The sequence below is a fragment of the Alosa sapidissima genome, chromosome 3, assembly GCF_018492685.1.
Source record: "Alosa sapidissima isolate fAloSap1 chromosome 3, fAloSap1.pri, whole genome shotgun sequence".
In the NCBI taxonomy this organism is placed as follows: domain Eukaryota; kingdom Metazoa; phylum Chordata; class Actinopteri; order Clupeiformes; family Clupeidae; genus Alosa; species Alosa sapidissima.
This window is the reverse complement of record NC_055959.1, coordinates 19,645,342-19,661,858: the sequence shown is the minus strand read 5'-3', so window position 1 is coordinate 19,661,858 and position 16,517 is coordinate 19,645,342. Positions and strand designations below refer to the sequence as shown.

The 16,517-nt window shown below is 44.2% G+C and overlaps 1 protein-coding gene across 1 annotated transcript in view; it reads left to right on the top strand.

Annotated features, from left to right (window-relative positions):
• The first annotated feature begins 8,524 nt into the window (after window positions 1-8,524).
• arhgap44a (Rho GTPase activating protein 44a) overlaps window positions 8,525-16,517 on the top strand; it is a 37,706-nt gene continuing 29,713 nt past the window's right edge. The window contains 1 exon segment of the mRNA XM_042086066.1: window positions 8,525-8,842. Coding sequence (XP_041942000.1) covers window positions 8,790-8,842 — 53 coding nt within the window. The 5' untranslated portion in view covers window positions 8,525-8,789.

The window sequence follows — 16,517 nt, the reverse complement described above, 5'->3', positions numbered from 1 at the left end:
ATTTCTCTGAAAAAGATTTCCTTCAATCCTTTCATAAAGAAGGACTCTCCAACAGATGTGCCTGTGGAGTCCTCACCCATCACCATCCAGCGGCTTTAATCCAAAAGTGGCTTTGAGGCTTTTATGAATAAAAGCTGCCGTTAATATAACCACACACACGCCCATCCCGAGTGCATTCCTCTAAAGAACAGTCTTATTTGCTTTCTGTCAAAACACACCATCCTCCAGGACACCTGCAATACGTAAGTACATACATAACCACACTAACCACTCTTGAACATGAACAGCTGCCTGACGCTGTTGTATTGATGGGCACATTCCCAACTGAGCCCAACGTGTCGTGTACACCCGACCCAGACGCAACAAATGCACCATAGCGATCTCAACTCTCCCCGCACAACGTAGTGCCATGCAGGGAAGCCAAGGACACGACCATCGCCGAGAGGGCCTTGTCTGTATGGGTGGGCTGGGCCCCCGAGGCAATCAGCGTTGCTTTGCAGCTGGCAGCGGCGGCTGCTGAGTGATTTAAATGACTCTTCGAACGAGCAGGGGGGGGGCACAGGTGTCACATCTCATCCTGTTAATATGTGGATAAAGGCAGGCACACACATTGCAGAGAGGGGTAATGACCATGTGTGTTGAGTCTCACTTGCTAGTCTGACATAATAATAAACGAGCGGTCACTGGTCACTGCCTGTCTTTTTTTTTTTTTTTAAAGCACAACGGCAACGAGCGTTATCGGCAGTGAGCAGTTATGAGAGCTCTTGCTTTGATCTCTCATAACCATTACAGACGGAGAATGGGGGCCCTGACGGCTAATTCCACCAGCATTGTGTTGTTGTACATGCAATTACACTGACATGACAGGCTGTTATTCGTGTTTGTCCTCACAGCTTACATTCTCTGTCTCAGATACTCTCCTCCAGCAGCTGTGGTGAACATTTTTAAAAGAGAAAATGAATCATCTCCTCCATGTCCAAAACACCTCAGATTATAAAAGCTTTCTATGTAGGTTACTGTGCTTATTGTCCATATCTCACAATATCTTGCAATGCCCAACAAAATACCTACCATTTCCAGTTCACTGAAGCTGACAATGTAAAATATTTTCACAGGTGTCATTCGGATGCACACATTGCATGTCAGAATGACACCCCACCACATGTGGGTTTCATTTTCGTGTCTGTAAGCCTGCGTGCCACAGAGGCAAAAATGTGTTAATGAATGCACTCCAACCCAAAGGTCAGGCCTGGACCAATGCAAAGATGCGATAATGAGCAGGAGCATAGCCCTCCATGGCTCAGTTGCTATCGGGCTCCCTATCTCCAGGCCACAGTGTTAGCCCACCTCTCGCAGATAACCATCGTTGTCTCATCTGACACGTAATACGTTTGGGAGCATTCCTTCTTATTTAGACTCATAACAGCGCTGCTGGCCTCTGAAGTCACAACGTTTTCATTAAGGCTGGGGCTCACGGCGGCCTGCCTGCAAAGACACAACACACACACACACACACACACACACACACACACACACAAACACACACACATACACAGTTTGACTGGCCTGCACCCTCCCTGCCTCTCAGATGTATGTGCTAATGCTCGTTGACTTGTAGTAATCTTCCCAGTGTTGTTTGAGAAAAGGGGTGGAAAGAGAAGTGGCCATTTGGTTCTGTGGGTGGGTGCAAAACACAAGTGTCTTGTATTGTGTTTAGTGTCCCTTGGTGTTAAAAAAGAGTGCTTATTAAAGGGTCCGTCTTTGTAACTGTTATGTGATGGTTGTCTTAACTCTTTCTTCTTCAGACGTTTTTTGTTTTGGTCAAGAATTCTGGGCAAACAAGTCAATTCAGACCCAGCTGCTTCCTGCAGAGGAGAGTGAAGGTCAGTTATTTGATATGGTGTCTGAGGATGGGGTGTTTTGGAGTTGCATAGGCCCTTCCCCCTTATTAATGCTTTTAAATCATCAACAACATGATTTCACCAGATGCTATGACTTTACCCTGAATTAACTTCAACAATTACCATCTATCTCAATGACCAATCCAAAGACAAACTAGGTAGGTCTATGACGTGGTGGTTGCCTAAGTGAATTCTGGGACCATTGTTACCAATTGCTGGTTTTATATTTCAAAAAAAAAAAAACTTCTCTCTGGAGTGGTGAACTGGTAGGCCTGTCTGAACTGGTCACAGTCAAAGTCTACAGCAGGTATCAGTGTCAGGAAGGGTCAGCAAAGGTCAAAGGTTGCGACCCTTTGGGAAATGTCTTCATTAGGCCTTTTCCACTGGTTTTGCAATGAGCCAACTGCTGCTTCCCTGCAGTGCAATGGTCATGAGTGAAAAGCCCACAACCAGCCTGGTCATTTGTAGCTACAGCAAAGCACGCAGTCTGGAAGAGGGGGAGATGATGCCGGGTCTTTTCTGGCTGTTGTTCATTAGCACATGTCCACCTCTTTATGAAGCGTTTCAAATAAAGCCTTCTCACCCTCCGGCATGTGATCAGAGATCCACAAACACATTCAGCAGACGAGATGAGTCTCCGAGCCTGTGAATTTTGTCTGGCCTCTATATTTCTCACCCTCTTCTCGCGTACAGAGGAAGGAAAAAGTCTGTTCGCTCTGAGCTGCAAAGCCGACTGTCGACTGTGCGGGAGTGCGGATGTCGGCGTTTCCTCCAGGTTGATTTAGGGGCATCTGGAGACGTTTGCCTGAACGGCCTGTTTTTGTGTGTGTGTGTGTGTGTGTGTGGAGGAGAGAGGGTCTTGGGGTGGTGTTGCTTTTGGGGAGCCCTGGCATGGAAAGCAGAGGGGGATGGGGGTTGAGGGGGTCAGGGTGGGGTGGGGTGGAGGAGTCGGCACTGGGACTGAGCGTCTGGGGCTGCTGGCCTAATGAAAACAAATGCTTGAGTCGGGTCAGGAGGGCTTCAGATCAAGGCTTAAGAAGATCTCCTCTCAATTTCCAACCCCACCCTACGCCACCGCCCCCACCACCCTGCACCCACCCCTTGACTCAGGATTGATGAAGACCTACGGAACTTGGTGGCAGAAAGTGGCCATTTTTCAGTATCACTTACTTCAAGAGGTTCCTCTGAAGCCCCGGGGCCTTGGTGTGTTGCCCACCTGTTGCCTCATTAGACTGCTAATGGCTCGCATTGCAAACAAGCCTGCAGGCCAACCTCCTCTGGTCACCACACTGGACAAAAAAAAAACATTAAAATGGTGTTCAAAGAGGTTACATCCACAAAAAACATGACCACAACAAAGCATCTCTTCTCATTGTTTATTACGTTCTTTTCTCTTTTATCACCAATCTAACTACAGAGAGGTCCCCACACCCTACAAATGACTTACGACTCAGTGGGTGTCCGATAGCTGATACTTCATAAACGGCCTTGCTTTCATGCAAAGGTGTGGAGGAGAGTTACTTTGCTTTAACATTTGAGGCTGTCTTGTCACGACAGCAGATGGAGAGATGGGGTGCAAAAATGACACCCTTCTGAAGTGCTGGCTAGAGTTGCTCCTGTGCTATGTATGCAGATGGATACTGGCTGCTAGCATGCGAGGCTAGGAGCGTTAGTTGCATCCAGCCAGATGTTTCTGTCTCAGAGGATCTTCACAAGAACATGCCAACACATTGTCAGCAGTTTTACCTGATTGTTCACAGAAATGTTATTTTTAGTTTGGAAGGCAAAGTGAGAGATTAAAGGCAGATACCTCAGCAATGGGTGTTTATGTAAAGCTTTATTATTGCTTATCAAACAACCTTGCATGTGCTTTCACAATGTCAAGAATTTATTCTATTCATTTTCAAACATTTAACACAAGGCCTAACTCTTGTTCTGCACTCCGCCTGATCATGACCAACTCCTACTGGTTTCCTCTGCTACCCGGCTTCTCATGACATGTGGAGCTCCAAGTGGTCACTGGAGTGATCAACTGAGACCCCTTCTGAGAAGCCTCTTCAGTACCCCATATTTTGAGTGCAGGCACACCTTTGATGCAATACTGCCCTCTGCTGTATAAGTCTATGTACAGACATCACAATATGCAATGACAAGTTGTTACAATGTCATTACAACTTTGCCAATTTTATGTTTTCGTATAGGAAATGCATTTCTAAGAGCTGTTGACTGATTCTAAAAGATCAGCCACAGATTGATCACGGACAAAATTGTTTCAAAAATGAGCATTCTCATTTCTGTATTTATATTTTATTCCAATATGCTTATTGCTCATTCATGCATGTTTTCAATTAAGTAGCTTTCAATTATGGACAACCAAAAACTGTGCGGTCAGATCATCTGAGGCTATAACTACCAGATAACCATATTAGCATCCATCACATATCAGTGTTATTTATCATTCTTTCACCCTAGTTTCAAGTTTGTTTATTAATTGTGGGGTCATGATGCAACCAATTACATGTTTGATTTCTGCAATATTTAAAATATTGATTTCTGTAATCAATGGGCCAGGTGTTGTTTACCTTTCATTATATTGCCTTTAGAATCTCATCTAATAATACGGACAGTCATTTTAATTATCAAATTACTTCACTTATTAAATTATATTGCAGTGTCATAAAATGTCCAGTTGCATGAAAAATGTGTTATAAAATCAGGTTTTTTAAGAATTTGTTATCAGAATGGGATGCATTCATATACTGGTAAATTCGATCACTGATGCTTTCTTAAAGAGGTGATTTGTCCCATTAACACAGAACTTCAGTCACTGACAAAAGTTTTCGACCACCACTGAGAATAGTAATTTTGTCATCTGAATGCACTGATTGCATCCGCAATTACATTGACCATTGAATATTGAATGTTGACCCATTAGTCACTTCAGAAGTGACCATCACACAGTAAAAATTTAACAGGAAGCTGTTTTGCCTTTCTAAGCAAATTTACAAAATGGGTTAAAAAGTGTAATGGACAGTCAATGCAGAGCCCTCTTATTTTCCAATTTTGCACTCTTCTTGAAATACTTTTCCATTCCCCCACAAAACCTTTGTGTTCACTCCCAGTACTTTTGTGTTCACTCGTTTCCATCCCCTCAATAGTTTTGGGCAATTCCATGCAAAGGTCATCCTTACCATGGAAAAAAAGTTGTGCAAACGCAAATAGAACTGTTGTTAAAATCTTAATTTTGGTCTATATTTTATTGTTTGAAACTGATCTGATTGAATTTGATGGAGAATGACACTCTTTTTACATCATAAATATGGTGTGCAACCATACAGAAACAACATTTTTCACATGGTAATATTATACATATTTAAAAAGTGGATAAATGGACCCAAGGTTCAAACAAATTGTGTCATTTGACAAATTCCAGATTGACAAGGGAATGGTAGAGCAATGTCTATGCTCAGTTTGCCTTTAAGAGCACAACTCCTTACATTTGTAAGGCTTTTGTTTTTAAGTCAGCAAGTTCCATGGCTATGTCAAATCCATAACGTTTTATAGGAAAAGTTTATGCTACACATTCAGTGTTGATGCGACAATGTCCATAGTGTCTGTGCAAAGCTGATTTATATCAATGTAAAGTGTGATGACCAAATTGTGCCCCTTTCTTACTCTTAAAACCTTTAATGGTGCGTTATGGATGTGACATTATTGATGTTACATGATCTGAATTTACAAGACTGGGGACTTTATTATACCTTTATTAAAACGTCTGTTCTGGTGGCATGTCAGTTTCAATGCATTTCAACTTAGTGTTTACAATTGACATTTCAAAGATTATTAGGATGATCAAAACCTCAGGGAGGCCTTGCCTAACCATTAGCAAAACAAACATAATATTAAAATACCTCCAGTGATTAGCCTAGCCATAGCCTATTTTCAAGTGGCCTAATAACGAAAATCTGAACGATTATCTTCCTGTAACTGTCATACTGTTGTTGTACAGTAACTGGATTATCGTGTTAGCTGGTGAAGATGGCTGACTTTGCAGCTGGAGTTAACATAGCAACCTCCTTCTGTTGCAGATCTGTTCAGCCTGCCGTTCACGTCTGCTTAACACAGTTTAATTTTAAATGTGACACGATATGACAGCATAAGTGTCAGGTCCTCTGTAGCTAATACCCACAGAGTAACATGAGTAAGGGCAGCAATAAACTAGATGTACCACATAGCGGTACAAAATATGACCGCCTCTCAGTCCTGCATATTCTCTTCGCAAAAATAAATCACGCTTGTCAATTTGTCTCCATCTCCTACTCCTGCAACTCATGTGCATGTAAATGAGTGTGTGCTGTGAGTTTGCTTTTGTTTATAAGAGTGTGTGTGTGTGTGTGTGTGTGTGTGTGTGTGTGTGTGTGTGTGTGTCTGTGTGTGTGCATGTGCGTATGCGTGCCTGTGTTTGTGTGTTTATGTGTGTGTGTGTTCGCATGCGCACATGCGTATGCGTGCCTGTGTGTGTGTGTTTATGTGTCTGCATTCATGTGGGTGGGTGTTTGTGCATGTGTGTGTTTATGTGTCTGCATTCATGTGGGTGGGTGTTTGTGCATGTGTGTGTGTGTGTGTGTGTGTGTGCTTGCCTGTCTGTTTGTGTTTATGTGTGTGCTTGCCTGTCTGTATGTGTGCGAGTGTGTGTGTGTGTGTGTGTGTGTGTGTGCGCGCATGTGCGTGTGTGTGCATGTGTGTGTGTGCACGTGCGCGTGCATGTAGGCTACTTTATGTGTGCAAATCACAAATGAGTGGGTATGGGTTAGGTTGATGCGGGCTCTTGAGACTAACATACCATAAATATTTTGTTATCTTGGGTGCAACGGTTGAGGTAGGGCTAGTTATTTAGGGGAGTGGCCACCAAGTTTCATGTTCCCTAGTTTCATGTTCCCTGGCGTTTCAGTAACCCGGGAATCACTGACCAAAATTGATGACGGTAAAAGAAAAAAATAAATTTCTTTTTTATATTTTAAATGACTTGTCCTGATTCTTCCTGTGGATCTTAGTGGGCACTGAGGAAGCAATAATTTCCTCGCTAGTTTTTCATGATTACTATTTCAATTGTTTCATATCAAAATTTACTACTTAAGTATGTGTTTTATGTAGTTTGTCGAGGACTGGTTCAGACACGTCACATCCATAACGTGAAACCGTCACATCCATAACGCCAGTTTTTCCTACATAATGCATTACGAAAATGACGCATAGTTTCAAAAACACACTTTTTGTGTTCATTCAAGTCTCCTTCATGCTACATAGCCTATATCATAGTTTCGGCAGTTTCCTTCAAAATTCACAGAGTTTGTAGAAAACCTGTAATCTCTCACAAAAGTGTGTCCATTTCATGTCACATCCATAACGCTGATAAAATGCCTTGTATTCTAAGGATGAAATTGATTATATGAAATTTGAGGATTTCTCAGTATTCAGAGGACAGAGGTTACATTAAAAGTTATGCAAATGAATTCACTGATACTAATTTTGCCCACACTCTAAGGCATTTTGTTTACCAATATGAGTCCAATTGTCACATCCATAACGCTGGAACTGCCCTTTTGTTTTCCCTCATCCATTTGAAAGCATTTGTGCCCTCATGGGCTTCTGTGTGACACTTATTTCCATGTGTTTTTTAAAAAAGGCAAAACACTGTGAAATGCTGCTTACTGAGTAGTGGTCACTTGAAAAGTGACTGTTGACCAGTGTCAGGATGACAGATTTAATGCAGCTGCTTGCATTTCTGATGCAATTTCAGAAGACAGGCTTGGCTTTTCTCAAGCGAGGACTATTTTTGTCAGTGACTGTAATAAACTGTATTGGATAGTGTACACACCAGAATGTATCCTTCTCATGACAATATATGAATGGAATTTATGAATGAATTTTAAATTTAAGAATAATAACAAAAAGTAGCCATTTGTTACACAATATTAATGTATCATTATCATTAATTTCTCAAGATGTCAAAGGCAAAGGTCATAACTTTATGCTTGGCAGGTGACAGCATTATGTAAAAAAAAAAAAACGTGTGTCTACATTTTAGTGAAATCACACAAACATTATGGTTTCCATGTGGCTATCCATTTACATTCAGAAATGTGAATTATTTGTCCTTCTACTGCGCCGTGTCAATACAATATCAAACATGTGTTAGCAAAACTGAACCACCCGAGGGCGGTGTTTTCACATGGCTATGGCTGTCTCATTTATTTACTGTTTCTGCTGTCGACTCTGGTCTATGCATTTCCAAACGATCAATCTCCCTGTGCAATATCAAGTTGATTTTGAATCATTTTTGGTGCAGCTGGTGCTGAAATTACATCCCAACAACTTCAAGCTTTTTTAAATGGCCGTGTCTTGTGACTAGGCTACAGTGGGTTTAAAGTAGGCTAGAACATTCTACTAGGTCCCATTTTCTGGTGCGACCATCCAAAAACACACATATTATTTTGAACCGGTCTTTCCTCCCTCACAGCCTCGCTCTCGACCAGCAGCCTATCTGAGGCATCGGCTGATGAGGAAAACCGATTTTGGAGTCGTGACTAATCAGAACTACTTTTCCCAGCATGCACGAGCGTACAGCGGCTTCTTTTCGTTATGCTGTCACTTTGCCCACAGCGTAGAGTTGCCCCAGCATCTCCTCATAGGGAGTAGCCGTATGTGGAGGAAAATGCATTGAAAATATGTCTTTTAGATTTTTCCGTGCGTGTTTCCAATTGCAATGAAGGAAGGGAATTGCGACAGGGCGGATTTTTCTCGTGTGCCGCACCGGAATACGGGCCTTTATTTTCAGAGATATGCGGAGTCTTTTTCGCTCTAGGTGTTAACGCAGAAAAATACAAGATGAAGAAGCAATTCAATCGAATGCGACAGCTTGCCAACCAGACGGTAGGCAGGTAAGCATTGCCTCCCCGCTGTTCCGTCACGGAATTGAACGCCTTGAGGTGTTGGGTTTGGGAAATCTAAGAAAGTTTGAATGGGGAAATCCTCCTTATCAGAATGAGTTGTCTAATGATGCTATTCCAGTGATTTATGGAAACTACCTGGCTATGCAACTGCCGTAGAGTCAGCCTGGCGATGCTTCTGCTGCACAATCCTCTTAGAAAGATCCATTTCAGGCTTCTTCTTATACCAGAAGTGAAAGTCCTAATTCCGTTGCCAATGGTCTCATTTGCGTAATGGGCTAACGTTACTGCAGAGGTAGAGTAGAGGCGCAATGCCCTACAGCGATGTTACACACGCTTACTCGCCCTCACCAAAGGTTTTATCTTCGGCGCTAATAGAAAAATATAAATTATTTTTGACAATAGATATCATTTGGCGATCTCTGTACGAGAGGTCAGGATATTGCATACCATCAATGTCAGCAAGGCTTCTAGGATGCTTTTACAGCTGATGCAGACGGATGCGGTCTATGCGACGTGCGAGGAAAATGGAAAAGGTGCAATGTTTTCCAGTACGCAGTAATCTCTGGTACGGTCATCTAAGAGAAAGCAGAGTGGTTCCATCTCACACCCATATCATGACCATTTCTCCCGCGCCGTTGAAGACCAAAGCTTTGCATCCGAGGTGTACTAAGGCACATGGATCTACTGTATCTTGCAGAGTATATTGACTTCCATAAAATAACTATTACATCCAATCACGGTCTCTTTCCGTCGCACGCCCACTATGAAATCACCCACCTATTTGGATGAAATATCTACTGTGGTTATTTGACAAGGTGTTTTCTCCTGGTGATAGTGTCATGCTAATTTGTGTTTCTCTGATGTGCGGCTATTGACCTTTCACATTGGTAGACTGTGTGTGTCTCTCAGCTCCCCCGCCCTATCTCAGGGCCTGCTTTTCACCTATGGAGGCAGCTTGTGAACTACGTGGCACTGTGTGTGTGGAGGGGGGGGCATAAGGTGTGTGCACCATTCCGTGACATATCGTAATGGGAGATAGTGGCTCTTAGTTGTGGGTCTTCATTTCAGATAGTGTGCACTTGGTTTGTGGAAATGTCTGCCACCACAGTATTGTTTTTCCTCTACTGTTATGGTCAGTAGAGGCCAGCATCAGCAGGGGCATTGGAGAGGCGTCAATCAGTAACCACTGGCTCACGCAGTGCCGGATTTCCCTCTGGACGTTGCTCTGTGTGTGCCAAAGTGTGTGTGTGTGAGAGAGAGTGTGTATGTGTGTGCTTGTATGTGCAGCTCCATACTGTTTCACAAGGTGTGTGTGTAAATGTGTGTGTGTCTGCATTGTGCACATGTGTGTCAGTAGGTGTGTGGGCACGGCAGCATCCGTGTTAATGCCTGCGTAGCTGACAGTGGTTAATGCCTCCGGCGTGATGGTATTCTCAGCATGCAGTCTGGACTGCCCCTCGGTCCACTGGCATGAGCCTGCTGAGGCATTCTGTCGGCGGCGCCCCGGAATAATGAGCAACAACTTGTTTCCCAAACAACAGGGTGCTGCGAGTAATGATTAAATCCTACAGGACCGGAGAGGTCAGGCCAGTCCAGACTGTGTGACAGCGAAGGGAAACAAGGGGCGACACTTCACCTGCGTCACACAGCAGCACGCCTCTGCACACAGCCCAGTGTCACAGCCCAGCACTTTCAACACACACACACACACACACACACATTACACAAACATACACACACATGCATATGCACACGCACACACACACACACACACACACACACACACACACACACACACACACACACACACACACACACAGACAAGGGCTTTGAAATCTGACATTGTCCTCTGAGGGACATTGACCTTCAGGTAGCGTGTTGAACACCTGGGATGAGACCACATAGATGCAGGTGTCTGCCATCCAAATATGCTGTACCTCTCATTGTTAAGGAAATGCACAGCTCTGATTGTCATGAGGTGTTATTACACTGTAACAGCACTGTCATTTTTAGATCAGTTAGCGTATCAGAGCCCTAAAGCGCTTCAGAGCACTAACCTAAAGTAGTTAGCACATGGAAATAACTCATGACTCATTTGATTAGTTAATTGCAGAGCCCTCAGTTATAAGACTGATGTCGACGTTTGTTTCCATTACACTTATGATTTATAGATGACTTTATTAATATGTGTTACTTCATAAATCAATGGTTTGGTTTATGTCCACGCCTCTTTTCTCTTTCTGGGTTAATGGGGTATTTTTATCAAACCAAAGGGCTGGAGGTATGTTTGCGGTTTCAACAGGCTCAGTTCCATCTGGGAGGGAGGCTGTGTCCCCTTTTGAAAGTATGTCACAGACAGCAAGAGAAAGGGAGAATAGAGAGAGACTCTAGAAAGTGAGGGAGGATTGTTACTGTGCTAGCTATCAATATGCATACAGTAATGTTTATATTTCACTGCATTTTGGAGTGTCAGAAGAGGCTGTTATACCAGTTATGTTCAGCTTAACTTTATGGAACACTTCTGGACGGGCCTTCTGGATGGGCCTATGGTTGCAGTGGAGGGCATAGACAAATGTGTGCACAGAGATTAATGGTCCAGTGTGATGAACACATTTCACACAGACACACACACACACGGAAGCCCTCTTCACTGTTTTCCTCTCAGCTTGCTAAACACTTGAGTCATTGGACATGTCAGTCGGCCCGGGAGGCTGTCATCTGTGTAATGGACGATGCTTATTTTACACTCATTTCAGTGCAGTTGCCACACATTACAGTTCTTTTATCTCCGTTTTTATGATATACATGCACCAGGGCGTCCCGTCTCGCTGGTTCTGTGGACTTTAAATAGCATCATCGCTTTCCTCTCATGTCTGGTGTCATCTTAACGCGCCGTAGTGAAGTTTGCCGTTACCTCGCCGTGGCATCACTCATGCGGTGACACGTACTGCATCAAGCCGCGTCTTCGACTCGCGAGGACTGCACCGCGTCGCTGTCTCCCCCCGACTTGATTTATGCGACTCGTTCTCAACTCTTAGGCCAGGGGTTCTGCTGAAGGTATTGGTCCTGGAAAGCCCAGCGAGAGGCAATCAGTGGTGAAACGTTGAGCTTGGGGTATGGAGGGGTGGCGTAACAGCTCATCTGGAGTGTTCTCCCAGAGTCAGATTGATTACCGCTCCCTCCACGGTTTCTCTTAAAGACTCTCCTCTCCGCCAGCCAAGCAGGATCGTTTCTACAGCCGGCCAGATTATTGTAGTTTTGCAGCTATTTGTCTGGGTGCTCCAGTAGTATGCAGTTCAATTCAATTCAAGATGGGGTGCTCGGACTGACCAAGTTCGTTGGGTTCAAGCGTCAGGGAAGGGACATTCTAAAACTCAAACACCGAGAAAATATGTGGCATCCATTCAGTGTTGAATTGGAGAAGGTAGAATGTGTTGTAGGCCTACTTGGCATGCTGTGGATGTTGTCCACTTAGGTAACCTATGGTGAGGAGTGGTGATGTGAAGCGTCAGTCATGAGGGTGGTGTCAGATGCCCCCCCCCCTCTCTCTCTCTCACACACACACACTCCCTCTCCCTGCCGTGGCCTAGTTTTGGATGGGAGGCCTGGCCCTCATAGGGATCGTAGAAGGTGTGCTGCTCCGTCAGCACCTCTCTCTGTTCACTCAAGCTGACGCTGGTGGGCTCCGGAACGCCACGTGACTGCTGATGGGGGGGGTGGGGGGGTTGGGAGGAGGGGTTGGTGGATGTATCCACACTCGGCGCAGTGGATTTCCATAAAGCGCCCAGTTCCATCAGCCATCCGCGAAACGCGCTGTGGCGGACAAGGCACTCGGCAATGCAAATCACGGCCCGCCGCTCGGTAAGAATGCCATTAAGACATTTCCCCGCAGCGCACAGATTCTATTGAGATAGCATCCATAGGCAGCTTGGCTTATCAGTGCTGGCATCTCCGCTGTGTCCTCTTTCTTTTACTACACAATAACTGGGCCATTAGCATAGCCTTAATGGCACAATCTGATTGCCTTTAAGTTTTTTGGCAGGTACTTAAGGAATGGTATTTTTTTATTAAGCTTTACTCTTAATCTCTCATAGCATTTCCTATCTGCGTTTTTTATCTCCTATTTGCACCGAGGAGAGTAATAGGACTAGATGAGAGGGAGACATTTTTATGTCGGCCTCGATTTTAGTGCACCTGCCACCTGTGAGTGGTCGGCCCAAAGTAACTCTAAATCCACATGTAGACGGGGTACAAATGCTGCCTAAGGTATCCCTGTTTACGGCCAATTCATCCATATGTGAGTGTTGTTTCAATTCGTACTGTTTGCTTTCAAACGAGGCCAAATCCATGTTATGGATATTAGTTACTGTAAAGTCTGAAAGGTCAATGTAGCTGCACCATTAAAATCCACCTATTTGTTTTGGCTTTATAGGCTAAAATGAGGACTCTTCCAAAATTGCATCTCAAAGGTCAGGAAAAATATGAGTGCTGAAACCACCTCAGTACTTTCCAGAAGGTTTTTTTCTTTTCTCCTCCTCCCCCACATCTTTCTCTCTCTCATTCTCTCTCTCTTTCTCCATCTCCATCTCTCTCTCTCTCTGTCACTCCATCTATCTGCCCATTCTCTCTCTCTCCCTCTCTCTGACACACACTCTCTCTCTCTCTCACACACACACACACACACACACACACACACACACACACCAGGGCCCCATCCTTTGGAAATAATCCCCATGATTGTGCGAGTAATAGATTTGTGGAAAGCAATTAGAGCACCGGCTGCATCTCTCCATACCCTGGGTCCAATTACGAGAGAATAGCCACCATTTGGAGTCCGCTGCTGCTGCTGCCGCCGCCTCCGGAACTCACCTCCCCACCTCTCCCATCCACTTTTGGATGCACTCTCTCTGGGACGGAATGTGCTGCGGCCGAGTATGCGTGCCATCTCTGATGACATCCCACTGACCAGAGGCGAGAGGCTGGACGATGAGCCTCAACTATCAAACCAGCAAGAGATGTGATGAAATGTGTTTGTGATGGAGAGAGAAGAGAGAGAGGGGTGAGTGAGTGAGTGAGAGAGAACGAGACAGAGAGAGTATGTTTGTGTGTGTGTGTGTGTGTGTGTGTGGGCATGTTTTTTGGGAGTGGTATCCTTCGTTGCTGATATCCCGCTGATTATTGTACCACTGCCATCGGCGGACTGTTTTGGGTGGGGTCCCCAGACCATAGCATGAATGCCATGTTATTTTAGAGCTGCTCTCAGCTCCCTGCCAAGCCGAACAAAGCCTTGCATCCATGTGCCCTGCGCTAACACAGACACAGATCAACGTGAGAAAGGCCCAAAAGCATCAGTGTTTCCCAAAAGCATCAGTGTTTCCCAATTGAATTCAATTTGTGGTGTGAAAGTAATTGTGGTGAATAATTACTTAATATTAATCTTAGCAAACTTCAGGAAAAACTCAGGAATCAAGTTTATTCTGTTACAAGCAGAGAGGGTACAAAAAATGGTCTATGGTCTATGTAGGCTTAGCCCAGGCCTGGAAGGCCTAGGTTGGCCTGTAGCCAACTTCTCCTCTCTTCCGTTCTACATCTTAGTCTAAGTCCAAGTCTAAATCCAAATCTGACAAACATTGCAGTTTAGTTACTTTTAAATGCTTTAAACAAAGAAGAAAATGGCGCCAAAACAAGCCCACATGATTGGTTCTCCAGTTGGCATCAGACACACCTACTCACACCCACTTCACACCTATCTGAATAGCATGAGGAGAGATATCTTATATATCAGAAATATCACAATCCTTGTACTGAGACTATCACAATGATACCAGACATGAATACATTTACATTTCATGACACATGGATACATTATATCAAGGTAACATCCTTTGTCCTGTGTACCTGTAGCCCTTGAACCACTACATTAGCATTCCACTGGGGGAGGGGAGGGTGTCTTTGTTTTAAACCAAGAAGGGCCACATGGCAATTAAATTATTAATAATTTTAACCGTAAAATTATTGCTATCAGGTGATAGGTTTGTAGAATTAACTTGAATGCAACAGTTTTTAACCAATTAGCACAACATGGTTATGATGCTAACCAGCTTTTAAGCACAATTTAGTACAACCTGGAAAATCATTGTGTGGTGGTCAATGTCGATATTGTGCTGGGCCGCCACAAATAAGTCAATGTATAGGAAACACTGATGCATGCACGCACACATCTGTGAGCCTACAAGTGACACTGTTTCAATATTATAACCTAAAAGTTATAACCTCCTTAGTGGTCCAGGAATTCCAGCGGTGTGATGGCTCAGATAAGCCATGAGGAATGAACCAGTGAGTTCCAGTGGAGCTGCTTTAATCCCCTGTGTGCAGAGCACAGCCAAGGACGGCATCATCGAGATGCCTGTCGGCGTGTCCTTGAGATCCACCAAGGTTGATGCAGGAGGCATGAACGACGTGTCACTGGTCAATAACGGAGTCCAGCAGGATTAGCCCACCTACAGTATAGCTCACCAGCCTCCATAGCATCCTCACTGCCATGGCAAATATTAGCACAGCATGTTTAAATGAATTTGAATAAGTAATGCAGACGTTTTGACTGGAGTAGGGTTCATTTGTCCTCTATCATAATTACTCTACCTTGTTGTTGGTAATGGGTTTGGTCTGAAATGAAGGGCGCACAATGAAGGGAAGTAATACAGTGTAACCTAATTCTCTCCCTGCTTGAGTGTTTCGTGGCATCAAGGCATAAGCTCGTATGTGGAGCGCGTCCTTGGCCTCTTGAAACAAACCAGCGACGTCAGCAAATGTCAGTGGGATGACTTACCCCATTTGCCATCAATATTCCTCCCTTCTGTGTGTGTGCACGGTGAATAGCGGCTGTTATTTTGTTAGTGTAGTCTTGTTGTAGCTTTTATTCCAGCAGAAAAGGTCTGGGTCTTTGTAGAGATCAAAGAGATTAGACAATACCCCTGTGTGTGTGTGTGTGTGTGTGTGTGTGTGTGTGTGTGTGTGTGTGTGTGAGAGAGAGAGTGAGATCTTAAACAGAGTACACTGCTTTGGAGAATGTTGAACTGGGCAATAAGAGAGAAAAACATTTGGCACCGAGGACACATGTTCATAATGGAGATTTTGAGGAAATAGGGTTCGGATGGTATTGGGTGACCACTGCGTCATGTTTTTTTGTTGTTGAAGAGGTAGCACCCCACCCAGAGTCCTTAGAAAAATAAATGAGTGTTGGCTCATGGAAAAGTGTGTGCAGCATGTCCAGTGTGAGTCACTCTCCATCCTCTCTGGTGTCTGCAGATCTTTGATAAGCCTTCACTGTATTTTGGGAGCATCATGTGAGCCAGCCCCATCCCTCCCCAAAATTGTCTTTTCTCCGCCAAAACACACAGAAGCCGCACACATACATGCACACACACACACACACAGGGAGAGAGAGATAGAGAGATAGAGATCACACTATCACACTGTTCCAGCCTCAGCACCTACAGCTGGAGGCATGTTAATGTAACTGGAGGAACCCTAACTCTATAATCTCAGTATAGTAATTTATCATGAATTCCTCAGTTGATCTGTTGTGGTATGAAACACTGTCGCAGTGCTCCCTTAATACATCCTGCCTGCAGTACTGTGTGTTACTGTATATCACCATTCT